The sequence below is a fragment of the Anas acuta genome, chromosome 3, assembly GCF_963932015.1.
Source record: "Anas acuta chromosome 3, bAnaAcu1.1, whole genome shotgun sequence".
In the NCBI taxonomy this organism is placed as follows: domain Eukaryota; kingdom Metazoa; phylum Chordata; class Aves; order Anseriformes; family Anatidae; genus Anas; species Anas acuta.
In genome coordinates, this window is record NC_088981.1 from 45,868,615 (window position 1) to 45,886,221 (window position 17,607).

Here is a 17,607-nt window from a genome sequence, read left to right on the forward strand (position 1 = left end):
CATAACTCCTGATGAGTGTGGACTTAGGTTAGGTGCCACAACTTTGCAATATGTTCTGGTGCTCAAGTATCTGATGTTGGCTGTGATGGGGCGTCCTTGAAGTGTATGCAAGACTGAATGGCAGTGTAGTATAAGCAGCATTTTACATGTAAAGTTCTTGTTTTCAGCCAGACACAACTGGTGTGTGTTGCATTTTTATGTTGCATTTTAGTAAGCTCACTGTCCAATACTATAACCTTCATCAGTGACTTCAGGCGTTAAACCAGAGATTCATTACATATAGAACGATCTGAAGGCTTTACATTATCATGCTATAGGGTCACAAGTGGCTGAGTCCGCACAGTTTACTGGGTTGTCATTGTCACTTGAGCTGTGGTAAATCATTATGTCTGTTCTTGCAGCATTTAACTTCTTTTTATTTCAAGGAATTGTGTGCCTGACTTTAGAGATTTTTTGGAAAACTTAGTGCATGTATTGCTGCCTGAAAACTTTTCTAAATATGGCCTAATATATTTAACACTATATCTGCTACTACAGAGAGCTAAAATTTAGCATTTTTTAAAATGCCAGCATGAGAGTACTGAACGCAACAAGTGTCTTGAATTTATTTATTTATTTTTGTGCAGCAGCCAAGAAGATAAATTTCATTCTTTTTCTTTTGATTTTTTTTCTTGCATAATTCCCGTGCCTTATCATTATCTGTCATTATAAATCCTTTTCATAGTAAAACCATGTAGTTTAGAAATTCAGATGCTACTGTCATTACCTTTCACAGAGAGCTATGTATAATTTTGTAGTTGCATATTCTGTTCCTTTACACTCACGGAAGTTATAATTATTTTTTGTTCTAACAGTCTCCTTCTTGCAAGCAAAATGTTTCACTCAGTGGTGGTGGTACTGATAAGTAGTAAATAGTTCAATCTTCTCTTAGTTCCAATCTGTTTATCGTGTTAGTTTAACATGTCATTTTTCAAAGACTCCAAAATCCTGAATTATCTGCACATCATTATTCTGTAACACTCAACACACAGTCACTGAGAGCTTGATTATGATTACAAATAAATCAACTGAAATTCCTAAAAGCAAAGAGGCTTAATTTGTAAATTTTATGCTGTCACTTCTTTTCTTTAGTATTATCAAGATTAATTTGAACATTTTCTCAGTTTCTCAGCTTTCAGTCTCCAGGGTAAAATAAATAAAATACATCTCTAATACAAATGTAAGTATGTTGTAGTTACAGTAGGGTGTCTTCTGAGGGATTGAAATGATTCCCTGACGTAAATATGTTTCACACCAGATCACTACACCCTCCCATGTGGTAACCTATCATCTCAAGCGCTAATGATCCCTTTACCCTTGTTGACGTTAGCAAACTTTTCCTCTGGGGCATTTTCTTTTGTTTCTTCTGTTAGCTGTTTGAAAGAGAGGAAGACTGCTCGGTCTTGATTTTTCTGCAGATGTTGAGGATTTTACTGCAAAGTTCAGTGACGCTATGTTTGTTTTCAGTGTGTTCAGAGAGACAAACAAGAAAAGGAGGCAGGCAGGAGTTTCTTGTTCAACTTCAGTTTCTGTATAGGACAACTGTGGAATCTGAAAATATGAAACAACTTCATGAGAGTGATGTTTTACACATTTATTACCTGGACATCATTTTCCCTAAAACAAACAAAAGCAGCAACATCAACACACATACCCCTCTACATTTCTAAATAGAAAGAGGTGGAACCATGGAAAGCAAAAAGGAAGGGATTAGAACAAAATAGAAAGAATTAAGGGTAAAAATATATAGCCGCAGTAAAAAACACTAGTGTCTGGCTAACTTCCCCCCTCAGGCTTACATGCAGTGCTGATAACAAGTGTAATATTATTACACTCCTGCTGTCACTGAACCTTGTGCTGTATTTCCTTCTCTATAAGCTTCAGACCTGCTCAAATTTCCTGGCCCATTTGAGTTCTAAAGCACTGTGGCATCACTGCATGCCAGGGATGGGAACTTCATGGCAGTAAGCTGTGCACCCTGCCATGTGCAGCTGTGAGTGAAGGAGGACGCACTGTATTCAGGTGTTGGGGAAGTAGGAGGAACTGTCTTTCTTTGAAATCCTGCAGACATCTTATCAGTCATGAGGAGGCATTTATGGACTACATGTGAACCAGCCAAACCTGAGAACTGCAGGAGGTTCCAAAGAGTATATATGATATTACATGTTTTTAGAATTTCCAAGTGTCTTGCAATGGGCAAGATGCAGTGTGGCTTTCTCAGGTTGCTGGAGCTTTCTGGGAAGTGCTTCAAATAGCATTCTCTTGTAATGATCCCCATCAGCCCTGGATTACTATACATAACAGGAATGCTGAGACATTTAATACATAAAAGCATTGCTGGTTTCCAATGCATGCTGTAGCAGTTGTATTGATTTCAATGGAATTGCCTAAGGTATATGTCTGAGTAGCATTAGAGCCAACAGCAATGTAATTTTTTTCATTTCATTGAAAACACCAGCTGAATGAAAAAAAAAAAAAAAGCTTCAACCTTTGTGCAGTATGTTTTAAAACAGTAAAAAGTGAAGGAACAGCTCTGCTCAGTATTGGGAGAACGGCTTAGTCGTGTTAATGTTGTTCCTGAGATGCAGCAATAGCAGCAAACTTCGAGGATACTTTATACTCAGAAACAAGCAGCATCCTCTGGGGCCAAAAAATAAGAAAAAGTCAAGTTTGATATAACAAGAGTAATACAGAAATTGTATTACTGTTGGTTGAGAGGCTTCCTATACCCTACATGTTTGCAAGACTTGTAATCAATTTTAAAGGCTGCATACAACAGCTAGTGTAGCAAATACAAAGCAGTATTAGGCAAGAAAAGTGGTATATATAGCCAAGAAAATGTACTTGTAAACTGATAAGCATGGGGAAAACAAAACAAAACAAAAACAAACAAACAAACAAACTCTAATTGCTATGCATGCTCTTCAGCCTATTGTCTAGTGGCTGTATTCCAGTAATAAACAATGATTACAGCTCATTAACTGATAAGGTAGATGAGCTAAACGATTTAACAATGTCTTCGACAGTCATGTTAAATAGGATCTGAAGTCATAGGCTAATGACCTTAAAACACAATTGTGGACTCTTGGTGAAGAACTTCACTGCTAGTTTCTTATTGAGTTTCTTTCTAGTGGTCCGAGACCAGGTTCCAACATGATTTTTGCTGAGGTGTATTCGACCTGAGAAACTTTTAAAGAATTTTATAAAACTACTTCAGCTAATGTGGGAAAGAAATCATTCCAGAAATTTAGAAGTAGATCCATCATCCAGTCATTTAAGCAAGGGAGAAAGGAAGCATGTTAACAGTAAAGCAATTTTTCTTCTCATCATTTTGCAGAAATACACTGCTTAGATTAGCTTAAATTCTCACATCAAGTATATAGTGGACATTTTCTTGTCTGTGGATTTAGAAAGTGCAGAGCTACTATCAGTAAGCAATTTCAGAAATGAACAAAATTTGAATCTTCCATATGCCTTTCTGTTCTCACAACAGATACTTTCCGAAGACAGTCCTTTAGAAATGTACTGGCCAGATCAGGCTGTCCAGCCAAATTGTTACAAATGTTTCATCAGTTCCATGAGGGCTAAGGTCATAGGAAACATTGAGCTTCCAAACATTTTTTGTCTCTAATGAAGTCAAACGTGCTGTCTCCTAGCTCCTATTTTGTGTAATGACCTGTTTCTTTATATGCAAAAGAGTGTAGGACACCTGACAAACAATGTGTTTTTCTCCCTACCATCTGCAAAGAAGTCCTTGTTCAGGATTTTTTACGCTCTCATCCATGTTAGCTTGTTTTTAGAGAGAGAATGAACTGACCATCCCTTTGACCTGTTTTTCAGGAACTTCCATTCATCTTATTGTTGATGTCAAGAAGCTTGAATTCATGTTTTATCCTGCTTCAAGGAAAGAAACCTTGTGTGGCGCCACAGATCAATATTAATGATTATTCCCTTTCAATGTCTAAGTCCATGTCTAAACAAATTGTCTAATTCAGTTTGTCTATTAAATATTCACAAGTGCTTCTGAATTGTGACATAAATCCAGATAGCTGAATGTCAGGAGAGCTGTTCAGATGCTGTAGGTGAGATTGTGCATTAAGAAGCAAGAACATCTTTCAATGATGGTTTTAACACGTCAGTTATGGGTATATGATAGCTGTCACTTCAGGAAACATCCTCAGTTTAGGTGTCTTCAAAAGATCTTGCAAATACAGTGGAGGCATAAGATACCAAATGCAAAACATCTAAAATAAGAATGCAAATTGGAATTAAAATTTACTGACCAAAGTATCTGATGCTATTCTTCTAAAGAAAGAATTAAATTAAACCTAGTAAACTTCTTTTCATGGTTGTCAGAATAGTCTTTAGTTGGTCTACATTTACTGATGTAGAATTTTTGTTGACATATGGGTGCATGTCACTTCTAATGGAAAAAAAGCAGCAAAGATACTTACACTGGTCTAATTGCATTCAAAACAACTTGTGTCTTATTAGCTGAAGGAAAAGAAGCCTAAAGCAATTTTTTAAGAGAAAAATTATTAGGTCAATCTGACATCTGCTGTGTGGGAAAACATTCCTTGGGAAAATGTGACTGTACAGCTATCTGGGATCTCATAAACAGAATTAATCCTGAGAAGTTGTTTGTAATCATCAACGATGGTGGATCCGCAGTAACATTTAACTACATAGAACAAAGAGCTGCATAAGACCAAAGAAAAAGTACAGTATTGTTTTTCTGAAATATTTTTTTTCTTGATAAATGCATGAGAATATAATATCTGAGATGTTGAATTAAGTCATCACTGAGACTACTCTGTCTTAGCATCTTACAGTTCTCGGATGATCATTCACCTTTGTTTAAAATTAAAAAAATGTGCATAGAAATAAGTACATGAAATGAGATTTTGTATGTGCCAAATCTAACTTGATTTTCCCTTGTATGAAATACTACACAATTTAACTTTTCTCCCTTTTCCCCATGATAGAAAAGATAATCAGAATCCACACCAAACCCAGACTATGTATATTGTGCCAAATACCAAGCTTTCTGCGTATTACGATTTTGCTTTTCTTGGTTTAGTATGGAAGCTTTCTTGTATGGATGCTGCCTTTAATTACCATACTAATTATCATGCATATATTTAGAATGGTGTCCAGATGTGGATTATAATTATATACATAGCAAAGCTGAGGTATTAGTCTGTTAAATTGCAATTTGGTTCTTAAAACCCAAATCTTATCATGAAACTCTTCTCAGTCTTCCATACACTCCTCCTGATGTCACTAGTGTCTGAAGAGGCCTTTTAAGATAGTCATATTCGCAAAATTGTCAAGATAAAATAGAGCATAACTTTATTTTTATGGTGTAAGACAGTTATTTGATTTTGAAAGTTTAGAAAGTGAACCATTTCCTGCAGTGTTAGTGGACTGGACCAGCTCACTGTGGGGCAAGATGGATATCATTGCTGGCACAAGGGTTTTGGTCTGCATGCTTGGTGGGAAACCCTTGACATTTAGTTCTGTTCCCTACATTTCCTGTTTCTCCAGTTATGGTATCAGTGAGCGTTTATGCTCAAATTAGCAAGACATGAATGTAACAGAGTTTCTAACGCCAGCTAAACCATGGTCTTCTGCTCGGTTACTGACATGTGCCTGGTGTTTCCGGATCACAAAATTGCCTCTAGCTAGGGTTGTGTGCTCTTCCCAGCTACTCCCATCACCCCACAGCAACATTGCAGTTTGTAGAAATCAAATGTCATGTTAACATTTTTTGATACCTGAAAAATTGTTAACACAGAGTACCAAAAATCTGTATGATTTTGTTCTGGCACTCTGAATGCACTAATATTGTTCTTGATAGTTTCAAATATAAAGTGAACAACTCTTGAAAAAAGATAACTGTACGTACATACTTATATATATCACATATAGTATATATCATAAATATACATATGAATACATAAAATATATTAAGTAATACATATTTTGGCTAGGGTAGCTCACTAATAAAGTAATTTGTGGGAAATCTGCAGTTTCGATGAGTTTCCCTGTATTTAGGAGGTATAAAATAGCCATAAAGGCTTTGCCACAGCCTATAGTGTGGCAAACACAGTACAGACAAAAATACAACAAATGGGTATCGGCATGGAGGTGTGTGAGCATCCAGTCACTCCATGGATGTGTCACTTTGCTCCAGAAAAATGGTCCAGAATACCTGAGATTCATGGGGTCACATTTCTTCCTTTACTATACAAAGAAAAAAAAAAAAAAAAAAAAAAGAGGCCTTTTATTAGGCCTTTGGATTCTTTGAATGCATTAGATGATTTTCTAGCTTATTGCATTAGAAATTTAACTTGAATCTAAATGTATTAATGTAGTATTTGATGCTTTTTTTTTTTTCTCTCCCTTTCTCCTTCTATTTTTTACTTTCCTCCTTCCCATAAGTCCATAAGTCTTCATTTTTTTCACCTCCATTCGTAATCCCTGAATAGCAAACTTCACCTGTGGAGATCTAATACCAAACTTACCGAACATTTTTTATGTTTCTTCTGAAAGAGAAAGAATGGCATATTGGCTTTATCTTTTTGATTCTGAAAAAAAGTATTGTCTCTGCTAATCCTTCCATGAAGTTTGTCCTTACTGAGTACCTTTAGGTGTTATATTTTCCTTTCTGATCTGTTAGTGTAGTTCTTTTAATTTCCTCACGGAAAGAAATTGAAAGTTTTTTGACATAATGACCATCTGTCCATTTTCATGTTTTGTACCCTGCAAAATGGGTACCCACAAGGCTGCTTCACGTGTTCTCTTTATATAACTTCTTAATATAATGATTCTTGTATTTATAGTAAAGTAATTAACTGTGAATTACAGGGCAGGAGCCACACCTGGGTGTCTCAAGTTATACAAATCAAAGCACAGTATTATAGAATTATGTATATATGGAAGTCATGTTGGGTAGATGACATTTGCAAAATTTTCTAAGCCTATGAAATTACAATGTCAAGGATTTCCAAAAATGTGAAATTATTAGTTGCTTTTTGATTGCTATATTTTGATTAGTAGCTTTTTTTTTTTTTTTTTTTTTTTTTTTTAATCATTGGAAATTGCAGTGGTAGTTTGGTCTCAAATTGGTGTAAAAGCCATGAAATTGTGATGGTAGTCATTTTGGCAGATATATTACAATGAATTATTATTTTTTTCTACCGGGGGGAGGTCACTAGTGGATTACCAGCATACTGTACCCATGCTTTTGAGCATGTACATATATGATTTGGGTAAGAGGAAGGAGGTTTAAATGAAATTTGAAAAATTATAAATATATATTTTTTTGCATGAAGTTATTCATGGTACTAAAAGCATGGAGTAACTGAGAGATAAAACAACTGTTAGGTTTAATGTTGACAAATGCTGACTGCTGAACTTGAGTGAAAATGTTTGCAATTTTATATATACATTAATGGGCTTAGTTATTAGCACTCTGGAGAGAGATATTGGTATTAAAAATATTTAAAAATGTTTGGAATTATTTCTTTCAACTAGAAAACAGGCCCCTAAATCATCTCTGTGCCATTCTGTTTGTCTCTGCTGTGTTTTCCTCAGCTGTGGTATCATCTATAGTTGTGGATTTCTTGTCTTGGAAGGAAGTAGTGGTACTGGAGGAGGTGCAGGAGCATTGAGAGCAGCAGTGACGAGTGGCAGCAAAGCAAGGCAGAACTCCTAAGCCAGGAAAAGTTTTGGTAGGGTGTAAAGCAAAGAAGGACTTGTTGGACAGATTTGTAGAATTGTAGGCTCTGAAGATAAGGTGAATAGAAGGCATCAGATGAAATTCAAAATCTGCAGATTCAAAATAAAATAGAGATAATTTTTCTTATCAGTTGTATTTCAATCGCGGAACTCAGAGAAAATAGTAAAGGGCTGTGGCACTGGTTTTGAAAAAACAAAAACAAATAAACCCAACCCACCAAACAACCAGCAACAACAACAAACAAAGCAGAAAATAGAAGGAAAAAAAATCTTAGACTTTTAAACAGAAAAACAAAACAAGAAATACTTGATCTATGGGTTACTAAAAACTCAGTATGCAGCAAAAGTGTCATAATTATCATCACATGGTTTTCTTTTTGTTAACATCTTCTGTTGCTTGCTGTCAGAATTAAGGTAGTTGGGAAGATAGATTTAGAGTTTAAATTTAATCCTTGTAATTCATATGTGGATTTGTCCAGTCAAGGAAGTTAATAACACTACCGAACATTGCAGAGTGTGCACTATACATTACACTGCAAACAGTACAACTACTTTAAAGTACTACTTTGTGTTCTGCATGTGTAAATTCATGGTATATCATTTAATAGGGGATAAGAGAAGACTAATTTTCACTCACAATTGTGAGAAGAAAAAAAAAAAAAAAGATTTTACCTTGCATTACTCGTATAATTTTGAGGAGAATGCGATTTGATTATTGAGTATGCACTTATTGGAAACTGGGTCTTGAATTTGTTTTCTGGAAATCGTTTTTTACATGCCAATATCTGAAAAGCCTTTGCTAGCGATACCATTTAAAAAGCCTTGTAACTGTGTCTTTCTCAAGTATTCTATCACCTGGGGATCATTTTGGAGAGTATGGTCTATCTGATACTAACTAGCCTAGGTGATATTATGTTTGTATCTAACAAACAAGATATGGTATCTTCTATAGAGAAGTGTCCAGATATGTATAAATAAGGACCACAAAAATAAACATGTTTTTTCTCTGCAAGATTAAATTAATTTGATGACTTAAAATTATTTTCAAAAACATAGTAATTTCATTTCTAGTATAAAAATAAAGGGATACAAATCTCACTCTTTTTGTTTTCCAAAAGAGGTAAACAACTGGAGGATAAGGGTCTGTTTAAGCTACTTTTGGTGTGGTTGGACTGGAAGTTGGAAACTCTTCCTGTGCTAGATGAATTCTTGCTGTGTATGCTTTCAGTTTATTTTCAGAAATACTATGCAGTGTTTTAGCTCATGCTCAGTTATTGTACCTGTGTTAATCAATGCATGATTAAATTACAAAAAATTCAGGATGGTTGGCATTTGAAGAAAAAAACATAGCATTTTTATATATATATATGCCTGTAATCTGTGTTTTTAACTTATTGTACATTATTGTAATATATTGAAGTCAGTTATATTATTATGGTCTTATGGTCACAAGGATATATTTTTTCCACATTTAAAGAAGTTGACAAGAATACCTTCTTTTGTCTTGAGAACAGAAAGTCTCAGTCTACTCACTAATCTTATATGTAGGATGTCGGTGGTATATCTGTTAGCAGAGAGCTTTTACTTCTCATACTGTGGAATGCTACCAATTGTCTTACTGAGTTGGAATATTAAAGTAGGAGAATAATACAGTACTTTCTTGTTTAGCTGGCCTGTGAACTGACTTATGAAATATAGTAAACTTTGTATTTGTATTAAGACAGCACAAAATTATTGAATACTTTAACCTAATTATAATTAATTTTTGGATCTTGGAATTTAGTATTGTAAATACAAACCAGTCTAAATTACATTTACTTTATGGAACTACGCAAGAAAAATATTGTACATCAGTGCACAAGTTATTTGAAGCATAGTATCTTGTTGTTCATTCACTCTAGAAACTTCCAGGAGTGCCTAATTGTTTGTTTTGTTTCCTCATAGATGAATCGACTCCGAAGGAAGTCAGCAGGGTAAGTGCTGCTCCCCATCCCCTCTAGAAAGTAGTGTAATCTCTGAGGCCCACTGTTCACTTGAGATGATTTTCATGCAGTCGTCTGATCAAGGTTTTACTCTATTCCCTGTACAAACTGGATCTCTGGAGAAAAAGTTGGTGTACTGACTGACTACAGAACAGTTAAGAAGGAAAATAAATATTGAGAACACTTGATTGCCTGGAAATAAATTAAAGGGTATTTTGCATTAACAAATTTATATTTCTTAGTGCTATTTTTGTGATCCAATTTTAAAAAGGTGCTTCACAGAAACCAGGAAAATTACAGGACTTTGAGTTTAGGCATAACTGCAGACTATTTAATCAGTGTTGCTGCCTCAAGAGATAGTATGCATAACAAGAGGAAACAAAAGAAGGAGTATGTCCTATCTAATTATTCCCTTTGAGATATGTTATGGTACAGATCATCTCAATTCTTTAATTTGAAATGTTTTGCAGTGTACTCTATGAAGAGTAATGTAAAAATCTTAAAATGCATATTCAGTAGTGAATTCCTGACTCTAGCCTTACCTGTGATTGACACAGTGTCCTGCAGAATCTCAGTCCATGAATGAGAACTAATTAGGGGAACCTGTGAGAAACCAGTGCTTTTGTTAGGGGATGAGAAAAGATCAGTACAGGACAATCTACTGCTCTCAGATCTGTCCAGTCATCCTGAAGTGCCCAGGTATTTTTTCATGTAAGATTAGAGGGCCACCTGCAGCATTGTGATGTGGAGTCATAGTCTTGTTTTATTCTTCCTCTTGAACTTCCTGCATAAACTGTCTCGGGTTCCTAGGAGAAATACGAGAATATCAGAGAAGTATTAGAAATAAAGCTGGTTAAATGCCTGCAAAAGCAGACTGGGTGTCTTGTTCTCAGTAAAGTTGTTTAGAAAACCCTGGGATATGGGAGGAATAGAAACAGACTGGTAGTGGGAACCTCACTTTGGTAACTTTGAGTGCTGAAGAGGGAACTGAAGTTCACTGCTTACAAGACTGCAAAAAAAAAAAGAGGTTGAATGATGCCTAAAATGAGTTTATGCAAGCAGAAAGTTTCCATATAGTTAATATGCTATGGATATATGGATTTTCCATGGTGTAGTGAATGTAGGCAAAAGTGAATGCTTTACTTGTTTATGAATTTATAACACCATTTTGGTAACCCCTACTAGTTTCTTAGTATTCAGCATTTATGGCAGTTGAGTGAAAGCCTATTGGCAATTAGTAACACACCAGACTTTATATGGACACATTTTGTTAGTTTATAGCATTTTTGAATAATACAATATAAACCATTGTAATACTTCCTCTCTCTTTTTTTTTTTTTTTTTTCTTCAGCAGTAGCTCAAACAGATGCCAGTTTAATTGTAATCTGAACATAAATTAGAATTTAAATTAGGAAAGTGCTGTACATGAGTAATTTTTTTTCAGAGAAAAAGACATGTTAATGCTGACTGAAGAATTATGGGTTTTAAACTCACTAACTGTTAATTTTTAATTCCTGAAAATGTCAAGAACAAAATTTTATCTGTATCTCAGGGAAGCAAAAGTCAAGCCTAGCGAAAAGAATTTTATTCCAGAATTAAATTACCAAATTGTTTAAAAATGTTGTATTAGTAAAGAACCAGGATAGAAATATGCTAAAAACATGTGTTTTGCATAGCTGAATCTTTCTGCACACCATCTTTCAACACTGGGCAAGAGTAAAAACATTAAAATGTTCGTAGTCATATGCTGACATCAGTTTTTTTGGTTGCTTTTATTGTTGTGCTTACTCAGGATGATAGAATTAAATTGGAGGGAAGATATTTTTAATTAAATGTATCTAACCCCTTACTCTTTCAGAAAAGCCTCACCTTCTTTATTTATGAACATATGAGAATATAGGATTATTCTAGAGGCTCTAAATACTGAACTTGCCATTTATTTGCTTTTGTTTCTTTTAACTAGCAAACTACAATGGGATGAATGGTGTCTAGCACTTTTGAGAAAACAAAACAAAAACTTACTTCTTGAAATATTTAAAAGAAATTTCAGTATTTTCAAGGGTATTTAGTGTAGTTTCACAGTTGTAAATTTGAGTGAATTTTGAAAAATCTTGTAGGAATTAGATTTTTAGTTTTGCCATTTTTAGAAGCTCAAAATAGAGTAGCAGTTTCAGATATCATTATTGCATTGCATTGAAGAAAACCTCCAGAAATTATTCATTTTGAAACTTTGAAACCTATAGAAAAAAAAAAAAAAGCTTTTCAAAATAGCTTCTTTTTTTTTTTTTTTTCAATAAATAAATAAAGCTTTTCAATATTTTCAAAATATTATTTTTAAAACAAGTCCACCAATAGCAATGTCATTTTGCTGATCAGGACTTGTATGTAAAGATAACTTAAATTGCCTTGACATACATGTAACTACTGACCAGTGGGGTGAAGGAGAAAAAAAAAACAGATTTCCTGATTCCTTTAGACTACGTTTGGAATGAAGAATACTCTGGTTACAAAATAGCTCATGAGCATCTGTGACCAAACTGTCAACCTGTGAACTTTTTTCTCTGTTTTAGATTCCAGTATTTATGAAATATATGTAACTAAGGACAGAATCTCCTTTCCATGTGATACAGTATTTGGGAACCTCCTTGGAAATGCTGAGCATTTTCTGCTTACTTATTGTGCAGATGTGTGCTGGCTGATCCTGTCCTAGCTACAGAAGTGGTTTTCTGGGCAGAAAGGAAACCAAATATTGAGCTATTTTAATGAAGAAAACTCCAGCTGAATGTTGTACTCTGCTTTCCCTGTTTTATCTGCTAAAGAAAAGAAAACAGAGGAATATAAGTTTGGGCACTAAGTACATATCTATTTATGTATATCTAGACTAAAGATGTGTTTCTTTGATGGTATTAGTGAAAACAGTGCATGCTGGAGACATGTTATTCTTTTGAGTTGGCAAAAATAACCCCCTTCCTCCATGAACTATAGCCAGGATTTTGTTCTACGTGCTGTTAAGTTTCCCATGATCACTATGTGCTCTTTTGTACCTCAGATTCTCAAGTTTAAAGAAAAATACTTCATGTTCCTGATATGATCACAGTGAAATTAGCTGTTGTTCATTTCACTTAATGACTTTCCATTCCATGTTTACTTGAACAATACTTCTAGTGAAGCTGCATTTTGGCAAGTACCTATGCTTTGTAAACTCTGGTGATGCCAACAGCAATTCACTTTGTAGGTTTGCCATATAAACACCAGAAAATTATTACCTAGCAAGTGACTAGCTCATTTACAGTACTTTATTCTTGGAAGCAGGAATAATACTTTAATCCTCTCCTTTCCCGTTTTTGGACTTGGAGCTTTTGGCAGCTGCCTTGGCACTAGCTAGCACCCAGCACAGCATGTCACTGACAGTTACAGAATTAGCGAATATGTTTTCAGTAAACAGTTGCAATAATTGCATGCATCTCCACTGTGCAACTGATAACAAAAGTTTAGGCTTTTTATGATACGTTGGCAAAGCAAGCTTGTTCTTTGTAGAATTTCCTTATTAAAGATGTGGCAAAGCAAGTTCATACTTTGTAGGATTTCCTTATTAAAGATTGTATATTTAAGCCTTTTCGTACTGTCCCAGAACTGAATACTGCAGTAAATTTATCAACAAGTTGGGAGAACTAGAACAAATATTCAGACTTTAGAAATGGTACAAATGGCATTGCACCCATTGTAATGAGAAAAAGATGCATGTATAAGCTGATTTTTATTTATTTATTTATTTATTTTAAATAGGGAAAGTCTTGTGGATATTATGGTAGTGATGAGCAACAGTGAAGGAAAAATGAGGAAGTTTATTTTTAATTCTGTACATGATGTTTCTAGAGTGTTCGCAAGTCAACTATTAGGAGAGAATGTGATTTTATAAAAAGCTTTTTAAGAACAGGAGCTGTATTCAGCCCTGTCAAGTTAAAATTAAGCTGTTAATTGACATGCTATTGCATTATATAATCTAGAGGGGTGATATAATAAAGATATTCATGCAGCTTTATGAGCTTTACAGTTAATCACAGCTTATATGGTTACTTCTATATAATCTTAATGCTCTGTTCTTTTAAGCCAAGCCTTTGCTTTTTGTTATATATTTTTCCTGATACTAGTGAAGCAATATTTTGTTGTTACAATTTGATAATGGGGAAGGAGTTGATGGAAAGATTTCAATAGGATGCTTGCAAATGGGGGCTATTTGACAAGAAGTTTCTGCTAGTAAGGTGTTCACTATCTCTGGAAGGCTTCATATGCATCAGCTACGTAAAAAGGCTGGGAAATATGTGCCTTCAAAATCTGTGAACCCTTTCTGTACATAGTGAGAGCTCTTTTGCATCTTTTGACATAATAACAGGGCCTTCCTGCCAACTGTCATTTCATATTTTCCCCTCTTTGGCTTTGTCGTGAACGGCATTTGATGTGTGAATAAACAATTCATAAATACCTGTGTATGGTACTGCAATGCTGAACTTTATTTACTGAGCAAGTTATAACCCATGTCCTCTCCAGTCAAAACAAGAAGAATAGACGTCAGACAAATGCTTGTAGAAGCAGCTTTCTCTGAGGCTGTATACAAGCATTAAAATTAATCACTTCAGCTAACTCTGCTCTTTATAGCTTCTTGCTTTCCAATGTCCAAGTTTAAACAAAACTGGTTACTCAAGCCAGTCCTAGTTACCTCTCTTGGGTTTTTGGAGCTGAGAGATTTTGCTGAGCATCCTCTCCAAGTACACTGCTCTTTTGAAAGCCAACTCAGTACCGTAAGCTTGCTTACCACATTCTCTCTACTCTTATTTTTCAGTCTGAGGATTTGACATCCTTGGCTCAGCATTTCTACCTTAAAGAAAGCAAGCAATTTTATTCCCTTTCCGTGGTTTTCCTCTTCTTTTTTTGAATGAGATCCAGACCCATATTTTAGTTCTTCACATGTGCAGCGTAGATTTTGAACCTTTGCTAACCATGCCCCAAGGAGAAATATCAGTTTCTATACAAGATGTGAACTAGCTGTCTGCACCTAAACAATACAAAATCTGGCAGTTTGTGAAAGTGCTGGGCCTACAGAAGGTAGATGTACATGTAAACATAAACATTAAAGATGTACTTGCATACACATAACTTGCATACACACAGCAATGACCTAAATAAAAGTGTGTGTCATTTTCCCAACCTTATTAGTTGGCTTAATTAAATATTTTGGCTTTTTCTACAAATGTTTCTTTCATTATACCCATTGGTTATCAGAAATGCGGTAACAATATTACAACTAAAATGCAATCAATATTTTATTTCTCACATTTAAAGAAGTAAATAACTGTTGTGATACTTACATGACTTTTTTTTTTTGTCTGCAAATTAGATGTCTGATACTTGATAATCAGTATAATAAAGAACAGTAATATGTGGAATATTTTAAGTACTCTGAAACAAGACTTCTCTTTAAAAGCCACTGTTATGTTCCTCTCTGTGTATTCCTTCCCTTCCTTCCCTTCCTTGGGAGGGGGAAAGAACATAGTTGAGATTAAAAATATGTTTATTGTGTGGACGAGTAAACTAATGGTCCCAAAGTTATTTAACTGATATTTTGTAAAATATTTTTAAAAATCTATAGTAATTGAGCATTAGTAATCTTCCCTGAAGAAGACTAAGGATCTGTGTTATGAAAGGAACTGGAATATTAGATAGAGTGAGGCTAATAAATCAGGGTGTCAACTGTGCATCTGATTGTGTCTTTTTTTTTAATTTTTATTATTATAAATTTTCCATAATGCTACCTGAAAGGAAGGGAAAGCTGATGCATTTCCACAAAAGGCATCAAACAGTTTATGCATTTTGTTTTTTTGTGACTGTGGTACTTGTTCTCAAGGAGTACAAAAGTGCCATTGTTAGATTTATTTATTTATTTATTTATTTATTTATTTATTTATTTATTTATTTATTTTTGATTTAAAGCAGGTAGCAATGGCATTGACAACTTACCTATGTAAGACCAGTCCTTTTATGCTTCTGACACAAAATGAACATATCTAGCATAAAATAGTTCAGACTGACATCTCAGTCAAATGTCAAGGAAATGTTCAGGACATTAAGACTGCAAATTGTCAGTGTAAAGAGAGGACTGAAGAAGTTTAGGTACAGGTTTCAGTCACGTTTCAGATCTCACAACTTAAATGTTTGTAATGAAATCCTGTCCCTGGCTAAGGACATAGTCTTGTATGAGGCACTGTGCAGAATCTTCAAGTCTTTAACCTGTTATTGATAGATTAATTAAGGTGGTTTGTTGAAGTATTATCTGGTTATTACCCGTGTAACCAAAGAGAGAATAGGCATTTTATATTCCCATGCCTACATACAAACTCCCTGGTCCAGGTACCTCTTTTGCTCTTAGTGATTTAGCACCCTTCAATGGCTATCGACTCTGTTTTTCCCAATAACAACTCCTGGAAGAGGATTATGACATTCTTACCTGAACAGTTTGTTTAGATATCTCATTACATTTATGACCTCAGTTTCAAGGTATCTTGGGACAGAGTAGTCTACACCCATTGATGCTGCAGGCCTTTGGCACCTCTAGAGTGCCTTGCAAACAGATAGGGTGGCAGTGGATGCAGCATGCGTATCATGAGCTTTTTCAGCACCTGCTGGTGTTCTCATTGTATGCTCAGTGTCCAGCTGGCCTGCATAGTGGTGTGGGTTAGGCCTTGTCCCTCATCTCTTTACTTCTTGTGCATATTGGGACCAGAGATTGGAAGAGAAGCACTGATTATGAGGAGCTGTATTGCTTTCCCATTGCTCTCTGCAATTCAGTCTGGTAATACTCATAAGGGTGGGCCTGGAGCCTTAAAATGTTCAAGAAAATGTTTGCGTGACCTAGGATTGGTTCCTGCTTTCCCAGAAGTCAGGTTCCAAAGCATACTGATATGACAGGTCAATAACTTCTCCATTCTCCTGGGAAAAACAACTGTGCTGTCCTGCCCTATTGAGTCTGTAGCAAAAGAGGACTTTACATCCATCTCCCAGAAAGAAGTATTCCTCTGGCTCTCATAGCCCTGTGGTCAGCTAGAGGCCTTCTCCATCAGCTGATGAAGAGCTCTGTCTTGTGATTCTCTCTGAAAACAGCCCAAGATACTTAAACTGCAGATGAAAAATAAGCAACATCAACTCTGTCTATGGCTAATTTTCCCCCATGTTTTGTGGCTTTTGAAGGGTTTTTCCTCATCCACATGTAGTGCAATTTTGCATCCCCAAAGTACATTTGACCATCCCTTTGTGTGTTACTTGGAAATCCAGCTGTTCTTTTGTTCTAACTCCTCCTAGCATGTGATAACATCATGCGCTATGAAGCCTGTAAAAGGAAATGTTTCTATTGTAGCAGATAGTGGTTGTTGATTTGGAGAAAGTGTTCTCTAGTAGGAATAAGTATTATAAAGCAACTTCTAATTGCTATTTAGATTACAGCTTAGGAAGTTACAGAGAAACCAGATAAACTTCTGGATTGTAATTGTACTTACTGACCCTGTGCTCTGTTACTGAAGCCTTCTTGTTGCAGCAGAAGGGCTTTTTCTTTTCTGCAGTATCATGAAATGCTTTTGGCACAGCTTCCCTATAAGTATAGAAGCATGTGCATTAATCTTCATTGCAGTTTGTCATAGATAAAATTTTCTTTATATATTAAATTGTGTGCTTGCTTTTTTTATGACTTAATTATTCAGAGTGAATGCATTAAATTCATCTCTATGATATTTCAGTATCTCTTTTCATGCAATAAAATATTTGTGATTTTCAGCCTTTTTGTGTAGACACAATA

The 17,607-nt window shown here is 35.1% G+C and overlaps 1 protein-coding gene across 4 annotated transcripts in view; it reads left to right on the forward strand.

Annotated features, from left to right (window-relative positions):
* The window catches only part of PDE10A (phosphodiesterase 10A), a 366,309-nt gene that overhangs the window by 278,932 nt on the left and 69,770 nt on the right, over positions 1–17,607 (forward strand). For all 4 annotated transcript variants that reach the window (XM_068676942.1, XM_068676940.1, XM_068676941.1 and 1 more), the window contains one exon: positions 9,727–9,755. In XM_068676942.1, the coding sequence (XP_068533043.1) occupies positions 9,727–9,755 (29 nt within the window). The remainder of the gene's footprint in view (positions 1–9,726; positions 9,756–17,607) is intronic.